The sequence below is a fragment of the Homarus americanus genome, unplaced genomic scaffold, assembly GCF_018991925.1.
Source record: "Homarus americanus isolate GMGI-L3 unplaced genomic scaffold, GMGI_Hamer_2.0 scaffold34921, whole genome shotgun sequence".
NCBI lineage: Eukaryota > Metazoa > Arthropoda > Malacostraca > Decapoda > Nephropidae > Homarus > Homarus americanus.
Window position 1 is genome coordinate 9387324 of NW_024741901.1, and position 13103 is coordinate 9400426.

The following is a 13103-nucleotide window of genomic DNA, read 5'->3' on the forward strand; positions in this document are numbered from 1 at the left end:
TGATAACTCGTTAGCTGTATCATTTGGATCTTTACCTGACACTAAACGAGCACTGTCATCGGCATACAGTAAACCTTACAATTAACAATAGTGGACACGTTGTTTACATAACACAGGAAGATAAAAGGTCCTAGTATAGTCCCTTGTGGGATTTCACAGGCTATTGGTATGCCTGTTGACTTAGTGATTAATTACAACAACAATTTGTTTCCTGTTGCTAAGATATGATTTAAACCAGTCACCAGACCCAATGTCAAGAGCCTGCAGTTTTTACATAATAAGAGTATATCATGATCATTTGTGTCGAAGGCTTTTTGAAAATATAACGTTACCATGCCTGTGTAATTTCCCTGGCTATTTGGGATCTGTTATAGTAAGTGAGATGAATCAGGCTGGTGTCAGTTGAGTGAGAGCCCCTAAAACCTGATTGGCAGATATACAAAATATTAAACACCCGGAGATATCTTTCCACCTAAACATACACTGTTCTCTGTTGAATTTTAGATACAATGCATGTTAACTGGCCTGTAATTACCTACATCAGATCTGTCACCTTTCTTATATATAGGCTTTACTCTGGCAAACTTATACTCATCTGGTACAGTATTGGTACTAATGGAGAGATTAATTAAAGGTGGCGTCCCTCAAAAACCTAGCTGGGATGCTGTCAATGCCTGTGTTCCTGTAGGGGCCGAGTCTATCTAACTCCCTTAGAACAAAGTCCTTTGTCAACCGCGTGGATTGATACCTATCTTTCTGTAATGGGGTTTCAAAGCTTCTGATCCCACACGGTAATTATCTGAGGCTCTCGGCACTTTATTAACTAAAGATGAGCGAGTTGATCTCTGTCGCTGATTGATTCCAATATCTCACGAGTCATTCAGGGTTCAGTTCTAGCTATATTCTTATCTCCTTTACCAGTGCTACATCAAGAATACCAGTAGTAGTAGTTCTGAACTTCTCCGAGGCCTCATTAACCTTCAAGTGAGTTAATTTCGATTGTTGTAGCAATAAAAACAAAACAATAAAGGAAATTAGATCGTATATGGTCAATTTTGCTCTGTTTTATTTAAAACATCGTTTACCATCATTAGAGAGTTAAATTATATCTAAAGTAGGTTGGTTACAATATGTTATATATGAAGTTATCAATTTATATGTACACTATTATGATTATCTGCTTGCATATTGTTTTACTTGGCAAATGCAAATTACAATAAAACAAGAGTTCCCAAAATGGATAGTTGTGACTTCTATCAGTTAGCTATTACTTCCCTCAAAGAGTGTGTTCATGATAAAAGTAAACAGAAGTGAGCATGAAGAAAAACTGTTTCGGTAGTAATTAGCAAACACAAATCGTTCCTGGTTACACTTAACACGCAACTACTGTTCAAATCGACCCAGATCCAGCCTTTACCGTAACGGTCAACATTACTCTACACCAGGATCAGTGGCTTCGCTTCCAGTTGTCATGTCACACTGACCCTACCTTGCTAGATAGTAAATCCAAAGATCAATTATAAATGATAAATCATTTACAGAAATGCAAATACAAATACGTACTATTTGACCTCGACGCTTTTATATATCTCAGGCATTCCACGTTTTTAAAACGACCAGAAACCGAAATTTGGGCGTCTTTGCTTTTACACAAACCTAACCAAATTTATTCGATTAGGTTTGGTTAGATTAGGTTAGGGGTGTTGCACCTCTGGTGCTGCCTGCTGTAACTCTGGTGCTTGCTGCTGTACCCAGCTGGCGAATCACTGGTGCTGGCTGCAGTACCCAGCTGCTGTAACTCTGGTGCTGGCTGCTGTACCCAGCTGTTGTAACTCTGATACTGGCTGCTGTACCCAGCTGTTGTGACTCTGGCCATGTCTCATGTACCCAGCTACTGTAACTCTGGTGCTGGCTGCTGTAACTCTGGTGCTGGTTGCTGTACCCCCCAGCTGCTGTAACTCTGGTCCTGCCTACTGTACTCAGCTGCCGAAACTTTGGCTCTCACTGCTGTACCCAGCTACTGTAACTATGACCTTCGCTGCTGTACCCAGCTACTGTAACTCTGGTCCCGGCTGTTGATCACAGCTGCTGGAACTCTGGTGCTGGCTGTTGTAACTCTGGTGCTGGTTGGCTGTACCCAGCTGTTGTAACTCTGGTGTTGGCTGTTGTACCCAGCTGCTGTAACTCTGGTGCTGGCTGTTGTAACTCTGGTGCTGGCTGCTGTACCCAGCTGCTGTACCTGGTGCTGGCTGCTGTACCAGCTGCTGCAACACTGGTCCTGCTGTTGTAACTTGTGCTGGCTGCTGTACCCAGCTGTTGTAACTTGGTCCGGCTGTACCCAGCTGCTGTAACTCTGGTGCTGGCTGTTGTAACTCTGGTGCTGGCTGCTGTACCCAGCTGCTGTAATCCTGGTGCTGGCTGCTGTACCCAGCTGCTGTAACTCTGGACCTTGCTGTTGTATCTCTGGTGCTGGCTGCTGTACCCAGCTGCTGCAACTCTGGTGCTGGCTGCTGTACCCAGCTGCTGTAACACTGGTCCTGGCTGTTGTAACTCTGGTGCTGGCTGCTGTACCCAGCTGCTGTAACTCTGGTGCTGGCTGCTGTACCCAGCTGCTGTAACTCTGGTCCTGGCTGCTGTACCCAGCTGCTGTAACTCTGGTGCTGGCTGTTGTAACTCTGGTGCTGGCTGCTGTACCCAGCTGTTGTAACTCTGGTGCTGGCTGCTGTACCCAGCTGTTGTAACTCTGGTGCTGGCTGCTGTACCCAGCTGTTGTAACTCTGGTCCTGGCACCACAGCTGCTGTAACTCTGGACCTGGCTGTTGTAACTCTGGTGCTGGCTGCTGTACCCAGCTGTTGTAACTCTGGTCCTGGCTGCTGTACCCAGCTGCTGTAACTCTGGTGCTGGCTGTTGTAACTCTGGTGCTGGCTGCTGTACCCAGCTGCTGTAACTCTGGTGCTGGCTGCTTCACTGTAACACTGGTCCTGGCTGTTGTAACTCTGGTGCTGCTGCCAGCCTGTTTAACTCTGGTGCTGGCTGCTGTACCCAGCTGTTGTAACTCTGGTGCTGGCTGCTGTACCCAGCTGTTGTAACTCTGGTCCTGGCTGCTGTACCCAGCTGCTGTAACTCTGGTGCTGGCTGTTGTAACTCTGGTGCTGGCTGCTGTACCCAGCTGCTGTAACTCTGGTGCTGGCTGCTGTACCCAGCTAACAACAGTCCTGGCTGTTGTAACTCTGGTGCTGGCTGCTGTACCCAGCTGTGTAACTTGGCTGGCTGCTGTACCCAGCTGTTGTAACTCTGGTGCTGGCTGCTGTACCCAGCTGTTGTAACTCTGGTCCTGGCTGCTGCACCCAGCTGCTGTAACTCTGGACCTGGCTGTTGTGGCGGCTGCTGTACCCAGCTGTTGTAACTTGGTCCTGGCTGCTGTACCAGCTGCTGTAACTCTGGTGCTGGCTGTTGTAACTCTGGTGCTGGCTGCTGTACCCATCTGCTGTAACTCTGGTCCTGGCTCGTACCCAGCTGCTGTAACCGGTGCTGGCAATGGTGCTGGCTGCTGTACCCAGCTGCTGTAACACTGGCCCTGGCTGTTGTAACTCTGGTTGGCTGCTGTACCAGCTGTTGTAACTCTGGTCCTGGCTGCTGTACCCAGCTGCTGTAACTCTGGTGCTGGCTGTTGTAACTCTGGTGCTGGCTGCTGTACCCAGCTGCTGTAACTCTGGTGCTGGCTGCTGTACCCAGCTGTTGTAACTCTGGTCCTGGCTGCTGTACCCAGCTGCTGTAACTGGTGCTGGTTGTTGTAACTCTGGTGCTGGCTGCTGTACCCAGCTGTTGTAACTCTGGTGCTGGCGCGTCTTAACTCTGGTGCTGTACCCAGCTGCTGTAACTCTGACCTGGCTGTTGTAATCCTGGTGCTGGCTGCTGTACCCAGCTGCTGAACTCTGGTGCTGGTGTACCCAGCTGTTATAACTTGGTCCTGGCTGCAGCCAGCTGCTGAACCTGACCTGGCTGTAGGTGCTGGCTGCAGTACCCAGCTGTTGTAACTTGTGCTGGCTGCTGACCAGCTGCTGTAACTCTGGACCCCATTCTGGTGCTCTGACCCAGCTGCTGCAACTCTGGGTGCTGCCTGCTGTACCCAGCTGCTGTAACACTGGTCCTGGCTGTTGTAACTCTGGTGCTGGCTGCTGTACCCAGCTGTTGTAACTCTGGTCCTGGCTGCTGTACCCGGCTGCTGCAACTCTGGTGCTGGCTGCTGAACCCAGCTGTTGTAACTCTGGTGCTGGCTGCTGTACCCACCTGCTGCAACTCTGGTGCTGGCTGCTGAACCCAGCTGTTGTAACTCTGGTGCTGGCTGCTGTACCCAGCTGCTGTATCTCTGGTGCTGGCTGCTGTACCCAGCTGCTGTAACTCTGGTGCTGGCTGTTGTAACTCTGGTGCTGGCTGCTGTACCAAGCTGCTGCAACTCTGGTGCTGGCTGCTGTACCCAGCTGCTGTAACTCTGGTGCTGGCTGTTGTAATCTGGTGCTGGCTGCTGTACCCAGCTGCTGTAACTCTGGTGCTGGCTGTTGTAACTCTGGTGTTGGCTGCTGTACCCAGCTGCTGCAACTTGTGCGGCTGCTACCCAGCTGTTGTAACTCTGGTGTTGGCTACTGTACCCAGCTGCTGTAACTCTGGTCCTGGCTGTTGTAACTCTGGTGCTGGCTGCTGTACCCAGCTGCTGTAACACTGGTCCGGCTGTTGTAACTCTGGTGCTGGCTGCTGTATCCAGCTGCTGCAACTCTGGTGCTGGCTGCTGTACCCAGCTGTTGTAACTCTGGTCCTGGCTGTAACTCTGGTGCTGGCTGCTGTACCCAGCTGTTGTAACTCTGGTGCTGGCTGCTGTACCCGCTGCTGCAACTCTGGTGCTGGCTGCTGTACCCAGCTGTTGTAACTCTGGTCCTGGCTGCTGCAACTCTGGTGCTGCTGCGTACCCAGCTGCTGTAACACTGGTCCGGCTGTTGTAATTGGTGCGGCTGCTGTCCAGCTGTTGTAACTCTGGTGCTGGCTGCTGTACCCAGCTGCTGCAACTCTGGTGCTGGGTGCTGTACCCAGCTGTTGTAACTCTGGTCCTGGCTGCTGTAACTCTGATGCTGGCTGATGTACCCAGCTGCTGTAACACTGGTGCTGGCTGCTGTATCCAGCTGTTGTAACTCTGGTCCTGGCTGTTGTAACTCTGGTGCTGGCTGCTGTACCCAGCCACAACTCTGGTCCTGGCTGCTGTACCCAGCTGTTGTGACTCTGGTGCTGGCTTCTGTACCCAGCTGTTGTAACTCTGGTGCTGGCTGCTGTACCCAGCTGCTGCAACTCTGGTGCTTGGTGCTGTACCCAGCTGTTGTAACTCTGGTCCTGGCTGCTGTAACTCTGGTGCTGGCTGCTGTACCCAGCTGTTGTAACTCTGGTGCTGGCTGCTGTATCCAGCTGTTGTAACTCTGGTCCTGGCTGTTGTAACTCTGGTGCTGGCTGCTGTACCCAGCGTTGTAACTCTTGGTCCTGGCTGCTGTACCCAGCTGTTGTGACTCTGGTGCTGGCTTGTACCCAGTTGTTGTAACTTGTGCTGGCTGCTGTACCCAGCTGTTGTGACTCTGGTCCTGGCTGCTGTACCCAGCTGTTGTGACTCTGGTGCTGGCTTCTGTACCCAGTTGTTGTAACTCTGGTGCTGGCTGCTGTACCCAGCTGCTGCAACTCTGGTCCTGGCTGCTGTACCCAGCTGTTGTGACTCTGGTGCTGGCTTGTACCCAGCTGTTGTAAATCTGGTGCTGGCTGCTGTACCCAGCTGTTGTAACTCTGGTGCTGGAGGCTGTACCCAGCTGTTGTAACTCTGGTGCTGGAGGCTGTGCCCAGCTGTTGTAACTCTGGTGCTGGCTGTTGTAACCTGTGCTGGCTCGTACCCAGCTGCTGTAACTCAGGAGCTGGCTGCTGTGCCCAGCTGTTGTAACTCGGGTACTGGCTGCTGTACCCAGCTGTTTTAACTCTGGTGCTTGCTGTTGTAACTCTGGTGCTGGCTGCTGTACCCAGCTGCTGTAACTCTGGTGCTGGCTGCTGTAAACAGCTGTTGTAACTCTGGTGCTGGCTGTTGTAACTCGTGCTGGCTGCTGTACCCAGCTGTTGTAACTCTGGTGCTGGCTGCTGTAAACAGCTGTTGTAACTCTGGTGCTGGCTGCTGTACCCAGCTGCTGTAGTTCTGGTGCTGGCTGTTGTATCTCTATTGCTGGCTGCTGTACCCAGCTGCTGTAGCTCTGTGATGCTGCTGTACCCAGCTCCTGCAACTCTGGTCGCCAGCTCTGAACCTTCTGGCTGTGTAACTCTGGTGCTGGCTGCTGTACCCAGCTGGTGTAACCTGGTGCTGGCTGCTGTACCCAGCTGCTGCAACTCTGGTGCTGGCTGCTGTACCCAGCTGTTGTAACTCTGGTCCTGGCTGTTGTAACTTGTGCTGGCTGCTGTACCCAGCTGCTGCAACTGGTGCTGGCTGCTGTACCAGTTGTTGTAACTCTGGTGCTGGCTGCTGTACCCAGCTGCTGTAACTCTGGTGCTGGATGTTGTAACTCTGGTGCTGGCTGCTGTACCCAGCTATTGCAACTCTGGTGCTGGCTGCTGTACCCAGCTCCTGCAACTCTGGTGCTGGCTGCTGTGCCCAGCTGCTGTTACACTGGTCCTGGCTGTTGTAACTCTGGTGCTGGCTGCTGTACCCAGCTGTTGTAACTCTGGTGCTGCTGCTGCTGCACCCAGCTGCTGCAACTCTGGTGCTGGCTGCTGTACCCAGCTGTTGTAACTCTGGTCCTGGCTGTTGTAACTCTGGTGCTGGCTGCTGTACCAGCTGCTGCAACTCTGGTGCTGGCTGCTGTACCCAGTTGTTGTAACTCTGGTGTTGGCTGCTGTACCCAGCTGTTGTAACTTGGTGCTGGCTGCTGCACCCAGCTGCTGTAACTCTGGTCCTGGCTGTTGAACTTGGGCTGCGTACCCAGCTGCTGCAACTCTGGTGCTGGCTGCTGTACCAGTTGTTGTAACTCTGGTGTTGGCTGCTGTACCCAGCTGTTGTCCTGGTGCTGGCTGCTGCCCAGCTGCTGCAACTCTGGTGCTGGCTGCTGACCCAGCTGTTGTAACTCTGGTGCTGGCTGCTGTACCCAGCTGTTGTAACTCTGGTGCTGGCTTGTACCCAGCTTTGTAAATCTGTTGCTGGCTGCGGTACCAGCTGTTGTAACTCTGGTGCTGGCTGCTGTACCCAGCTGCTGTAACCTGGTGCTGGCTGATGTACCCACGTGCTGTTACTATAGTCCTGGTTGTTGTAATTCTGGTGCTGGCTGCTGTACCCAGCTGTTGTAACTCTGGCTGGCTGCTGTGCCCAGCTGTTATAACTCTGGTGCTGGCTGCTGTACCCAGCTGTTGTAACTCTGGTACTGGATGTTGTAACTCTGGTGCTGGCTGCTGTACCCAGCTGTTGTAACTCTGGTGCTGGCTGCTGTACCCAGCTGTTGTAACTGGTGCTGGCTGCTGTACCGCTGTTGTAACTCTGGTACTGGATGTTGTAACTTGGTGCTGGCTGCTGTACCCAGCTGTTGTAACTCTGGTGCTGGCTGCTGTACCCAGCTGCTGTAACTCTGGTGCTGGCTGCTGTACCCAGCTGTTGTAACTCTGGTGCTGGCTGCTGTACCCAGCTGTTGTAACTCTGGTACTGATGTTGTAACTCTGGTGCTGGCTGCTGTACCCAGCTGTTATAACTCTGGTGCTGGCTGCTGTACCCAGCTGTTGTAACCTGGTACTGGATGTTGTAACTCTGGTGCTGGCTGCTGTGACCCAGCTGTTGTAACCTTGTGCTGGCTGGCCCAGCTGTTATAACTTGTGCTGGCTGCTGCCCAGCTGCTGCAACTCTGGTGTTGCTGCTGTACCCAGCTGTTGTAACCTGGTTCTGCTGCTGCACCAGCTGTTGTAACTCTGGTGCTGGCTGCTGTGCCCAGCTGTTGTAACTCTGGTGCTGGCTGTTGTAACTCTGGTGCTGTCTGCTGTACCCAGCTGCTGCAACTCTGGTGCTGGCTGCTGCACCAGCTGTTGTAACCTGGTCCTGGCTGTTGTAACCTGGTGCTGGCTCCTGTACCCACCTGTTGTAACTCCGGTGCTGGCTGCTGTACCCAGCTGTTGTAACTCTGGTGCTGGCTGCTGTACCCAGCTGTGAACTCTGGTCCTGGCTGTTGTACCCAGCTGTTGCAACTCTGGTGCTGGCTGCTGTCCCGCTGCTGTAACTCTGGTGCTGGCTGCTGTACCCGGCTGTTGTAACTCTTGTGCTGGCTGCTGCACCCTTCTACTGTAACTCTGGTGCTGGCTGCAGTACCAAGCTGCTGCAACTCTGGTGCTGGCTGCTGTACTCAGCTACTGTACCTCTGGCCCTGGCTGCTGTACCCAGTTGCTGTAACTTTGGTCCTTCCTTCTGTACCCAGCTTCTGTAACTCTGGTGCTGGCCGCTATATCAAGCTGCTGTAACTCTGGTCCTAGCTGTTGTATCCACCTGCTGTAACTCTAGCCTTGGCTGCTGTATCCAGCTGCTGTAATTCTGGCTTTCACTGCTGTACCAAGCAGCTGTATCTCTGGCCTTGGTTGCTGTACCAAGCTGCTGTAATCCTGGCCCTGGCTGCTGTACCCAGCTGTTGCAACTATGGTGCTGTCTGCTGTTCCCAGTTGCTGTAACTCTGGTCCTGGCTGCTGTACCAAGCAGCTGTATCTCTGGCCCTGGCTGCTGTACCCAGTTGCTGTAACGCTGGCCCTGGCTGCTGTACCCTGCCATTGTAACTCTGGTGCTGGCTCCTGTACCCAGCTGCTGTAACTCTGGTCCTGGCTGTTGTACCCAGCTGCTGTAATCCTGGTACTGGCTGCTGTACCCAGCTTCTTCACCATTATAATCACATAACCTTCGCCTCGAGACAAAACAAACTCACACTCTCGCTACATGAAGTTTCATAACAAGAATCTTGTGGGAATATAAAAGCTGAGTTGACGACCCCAGAGCGTTGCTGCCAGGGCGAAGTTGTGGCTTGGAGGAAAATATCGTATCATAAGATGGGAGTAATCTGTTATATGACCAGTAGTATGGTAGTGATATTGTTATGTGTTCACACTCTGGAAAAAATAGATTTTGGCCACATTTAAAAACATTTTGAATACTAGGTAGTAGGCAGCTATCAAACAGAGAGGTATTACCGCCTGGGAAGATATTGGAAGTATAATGTGTTGTCTAATGGTGCCATATGGCATCACAAAAATTTTAACCAAGTCCCAGGTTGCTGATCTAACTTTCTGCCTCATTTACACACGCTTGCAGGGTCTCATTTGTTTCTCTTACTATTGACAACATAACATACATATATCATTTCAAACTCTTGATATTTTTTAATTCTTGTATTTATGGCTCTTTATTATTATTATTATTATTATTATTATTATTATTATTATTATTATTATTATTATTATTATTATTATTATTTATATATTTTTTATTTTGTTATTAATTATATTCCTATATTTATTATAATTATTATTATCATCATCATCATCATCATCATTATTATTATTATTTTATTATATTTTCGTCCCCCAGGCCTTGATGTGGGTCATTAAAACTGACCTGTGACCGGGTGGGCTAATACCCGTAAAAAAAAAAAGATTAAACAACAAAAATAAAAACATAAAAAAATACGTTATATGCAAACAATTTGGTGAAAATAATAATGGTATATACAAATAATTTAGTAAATTTTGAACCATCAATTTCTTTTGAATTTGGTAATTCAAGTCATAGGGTCAAAAGTTATTCCTATGAATATTAATTTACTAACTGACTGTGAAATATAATAACTGATATATTCCATTTGTCAAAGCAAGTTTCACAAAACAATTTAGACCAATCAGCTGATGGGTGGAGTCAGTATTCTCTGGAAGCTTCGTGCGATGTACAAAGTTAGGGAGGCGAAGTGATGTCATGTATGAAAGTAAAACTCTTATTAAGAAATTTCAAATTTGAATTCCTCTTTTCGAAAAATTACTCTAAAATAAGTCAGCGCAGATGTTGCAGAATTGTAATCGTCAGTAATCTACAGATGAAAAAAAAAATTCAGACGACTGTTCAAGGGAATGATTTTCAGATAATTCATACGCGCTTGATCCATCACACGCATACAAACTGTATTGTAAACTGACAGGTAAGTAGATACAATCGGTGACTGATATACCAGCTATTGTTGTAGGTAGTCGCCAGCTACCAAACAGGGAGGTACTTCCACCTGGGAAGATATTGGAAGCATAATGTGTTGTCTTATGGTGGACCCCAGGGCCGGATTCAGGAGTGGGCAAAGTGGGCAGCTGCCCAGGGGCCTCCACAATCTGGGGGCCTCCACATATTACAATATTTTATTTATTTGTTTATTCATTTGGATTATTTTTATTTCCATTCTTTAAAATTCATGTTTATCTATTCCATTACGTAAAACTATGTTCAGCAAGAAGCGTTCTTGTTTAAACTGGGGTCAATGAATTGTGACGAAATTGAAGCAGCTGCAGCAAAATTGGTTGCTGAGTACAAAAATGATTTGGATCAAACACTTGGAGTTGAACTTGTGCAGTTTACAGCATTCTTCATTCAATTTCTTGAAGACGAAGATGATGAGAAAGGGAGGGCACATTACCTTTACAAGCTGTTGATAGACAAGAAAGTTGTAGATACATTTCCAAATGTTGAAATAATGCTACGGATGTACTTGGTGCTCATGGTCACAAATTGTTCTGGAGAACGTTCTTTCAGTAAAATGAAGTTTATTAAAAAGAGACTTCGTACTACAATGTGTCATGATAGGCTCAGTCACCTGGCTTTCAAGAGTATCGAATATGACATCCTCAGAGAGATTGACTTCGAAAAGTTGATCAAAAACTTTGCAGCGGCCAGGTCACGTAAAGTGCCTGGTCTGTAAATAAAGGTAATGTTTATTTTATATTTCACAATTAATCAATGCTTGTGTTCAATATATCCATTATCCATGGTCGATGGCAGTTACTTTTATTAAAATTCTTGTTTTTTCCAACATGTTCTTACTTTTGTTATAATTTTATCAAATTCATTAAATTGTTTATTTGTTTTACTATTGGATGCAAAACATCAATTTTATTTATAGTTGAGTAAATAATTATTCTGAATCTCTCTGACCTTGGACTTAAAGAAGCCTATACATGCATTCTTGGACAGAACCATTATTTGAGTAGAGATTTATCTGATTAATAATGCAAAGAATCATCTCTCTGTAATAACTAATAATATATTCTTTTCTGTGAAGTCTCTTGAAATTTTTTGACATGTGCGGTAGTAGCTATATCAGGGCTGGTCGACTTGAAACCACATGAATGACTCCAGTCATGTCTCACTTTTGTGTGTGTGTGTGTGTGTGTTGGGAATTTGTACACTATCAATGAATATACAGTTAATAAAATTTCTAAATGTTCTAATTTGCTCAATATAACTGCATATGGCTTCAAAATTCTCCAAAGAAGTGTTAAAATTTCAAAATTTTCCCGGGGGGCTTACAGCGCCCCCCCCCCGAACTCCCACAAGTTTAGGCTCGCTTCAATCGCCACCCCACCCTCTTGGGTAGTTATAATGAGGGGGGCCTCCACAAAGAGGCTGCCCATGGGCCTCCACAGGTCTAAATCTGGCACTGGTGGACCCTGCTGTCATATGGCATCACAAAAATTGTGACCAAGTCACAGGTTGCTAATCTGACTTTCTGCCTCATTTACACACACTTGCAGGGTCTCAATTGTTTCTATTACAACTGACAACAGAATATATATATATATATATATATATATATATATATATATATATATATATATATATATATATATATATATATTTCTCACTTTTGATCTCTTTCATTTTTGTGTTTCTTTATGGTTCTTTATTATTATTATTATAATTATTATTAATTTTTGGTATTTTAAATTATATTTACAGAATTATGAATTATTATTATTATTATTATTATTATTATTATTATTATTATTATTATTATTATTATTATTATTAACATTATTATTATTATTATTATTATTATTATAATTATTATTATAATTATTTTATTATTATTATTATTATTATTATTAATATTACTACATTTTCGCCTAACAGGCTCCGATGTGGGTCAGTGACCTGTGCCCGAGTGGGCTAAATCCCATAAAAAGACAAAAATAATAGTTAGGGCACTTCAACACACAGGGTCATTAAATCCCGTTCATTAACTTTTAGCTTTTTTTTCTTACATTAGTCAACAATATTTGAAACTTATGAAGATTATTAATTTTGTTGAACGAAGGAAGAGAGAGAAAAAAATCACTCTAAAACTGTTTAAGAATTACGACCTTGTATTTTTAGGCCACATACAGTATAGCAGCAGGTAATTGAATTTACAGTGAACATTTATGATAACAGGAAAAACTGTGTTAAGATCGTTTGCTTTTTATGTTTCGGGATGTTAATTACTCATATAATTCAGCTTTGAGCGCATGCAGAGGTCTTATTACAACTATATCTTGCGCTAGTCAGGCCGCACCTCGATTATGCGGTTCAGTTCTGGTGCCCCTATTGTAGAATGGATTTAAATTCACTAGAGTCGGTGCAGCGAAGAATGACAAAAATGATTCCGGGACTTAGAAGCCTTCCATATCAGGATAGGTTAAAGAAACTTAACTTGCATTCCCTAGAAAGACGAAGAGTGCGGGGAGATATGATAGAAGTATTGAAGTGGGTGAAAGGAATCAATAAAGGGGATAAAGATAAAGTTCTTATAATATCCGAGCAGGATAGGACTCGGAGCAACGGATTCAAGTTGGATAAGTTTAGGTTTAGGAGGGAGATAGGAAGAAACTGGCTCACAAATAGGGTGGTGGACGAGTGGAACAAGCTTAGCAACTTTTTAGTAAGTGCTGGAACGCTGGAAAGTTTCAAAAGGAGGCTCGATAGATTCATGGATGATAGAGAGTGTTAGTAACTCTCGACAGGAGCTACCATGCACAGGCCAACCGGCCTATTGCAGACTCC

The 13103-nt window shown here is 46.5% G+C and overlaps 1 protein-coding gene across 1 annotated transcript; it reads right to left on the bottom strand.

The window, feature by feature from the left end:
* Nucleotides 1-2079: 2079 nt before the first annotated feature.
* LOC121876100 (polyglutamine-repeat protein pqn-41-like) lies at nt 2080-8917 on the bottom strand. Its single transcript, XM_042381037.1, has 11 exons — nt 8596-8917; nt 8128-8348; nt 7785-7976; nt 7156-7456; nt 6879-7020; nt 6201-6500; nt 5504-5984; nt 4860-5408; nt 3889-4281; nt 3201-3664; nt 2080-2434 (listed from the first exon to the last, which is right to left on the bottom strand). The coding sequence occupies exons 1-11, from the start codon at nt 8915-8917 to the stop codon at nt 2080-2082; spliced, it is 3720 nt and encodes a 1239-aa protein (XP_042236971.1).
* Between the last annotated feature and the right edge of the window lie 4186 nt (nt 8918-13103).

Bases quoted from the DNA above. Each gene is read 5' to 3' on its own strand.
- LOC121876100 (XM_042381037.1), bottom strand. From the start codon at position 8,917: ATGGTGAAGAAGCTGGGTACAGCAGCCAGTACCAGGATTACAGCAGCT. The intron at 6,501-6,878 runs GTACAGCAGCCA...CTGGTACAGCAG, and splicing joins ACCAGAGTTACAACAACTGG to CCAGCACCAGTTGCAGCAGC. The intron at 5,985-6,200 runs GTACAGCAGCCA...AGCTGGGTACAG, and splicing joins ACCAGAACTACAGCAGCTGG to CAGCCAGTACCCGAGTTACA.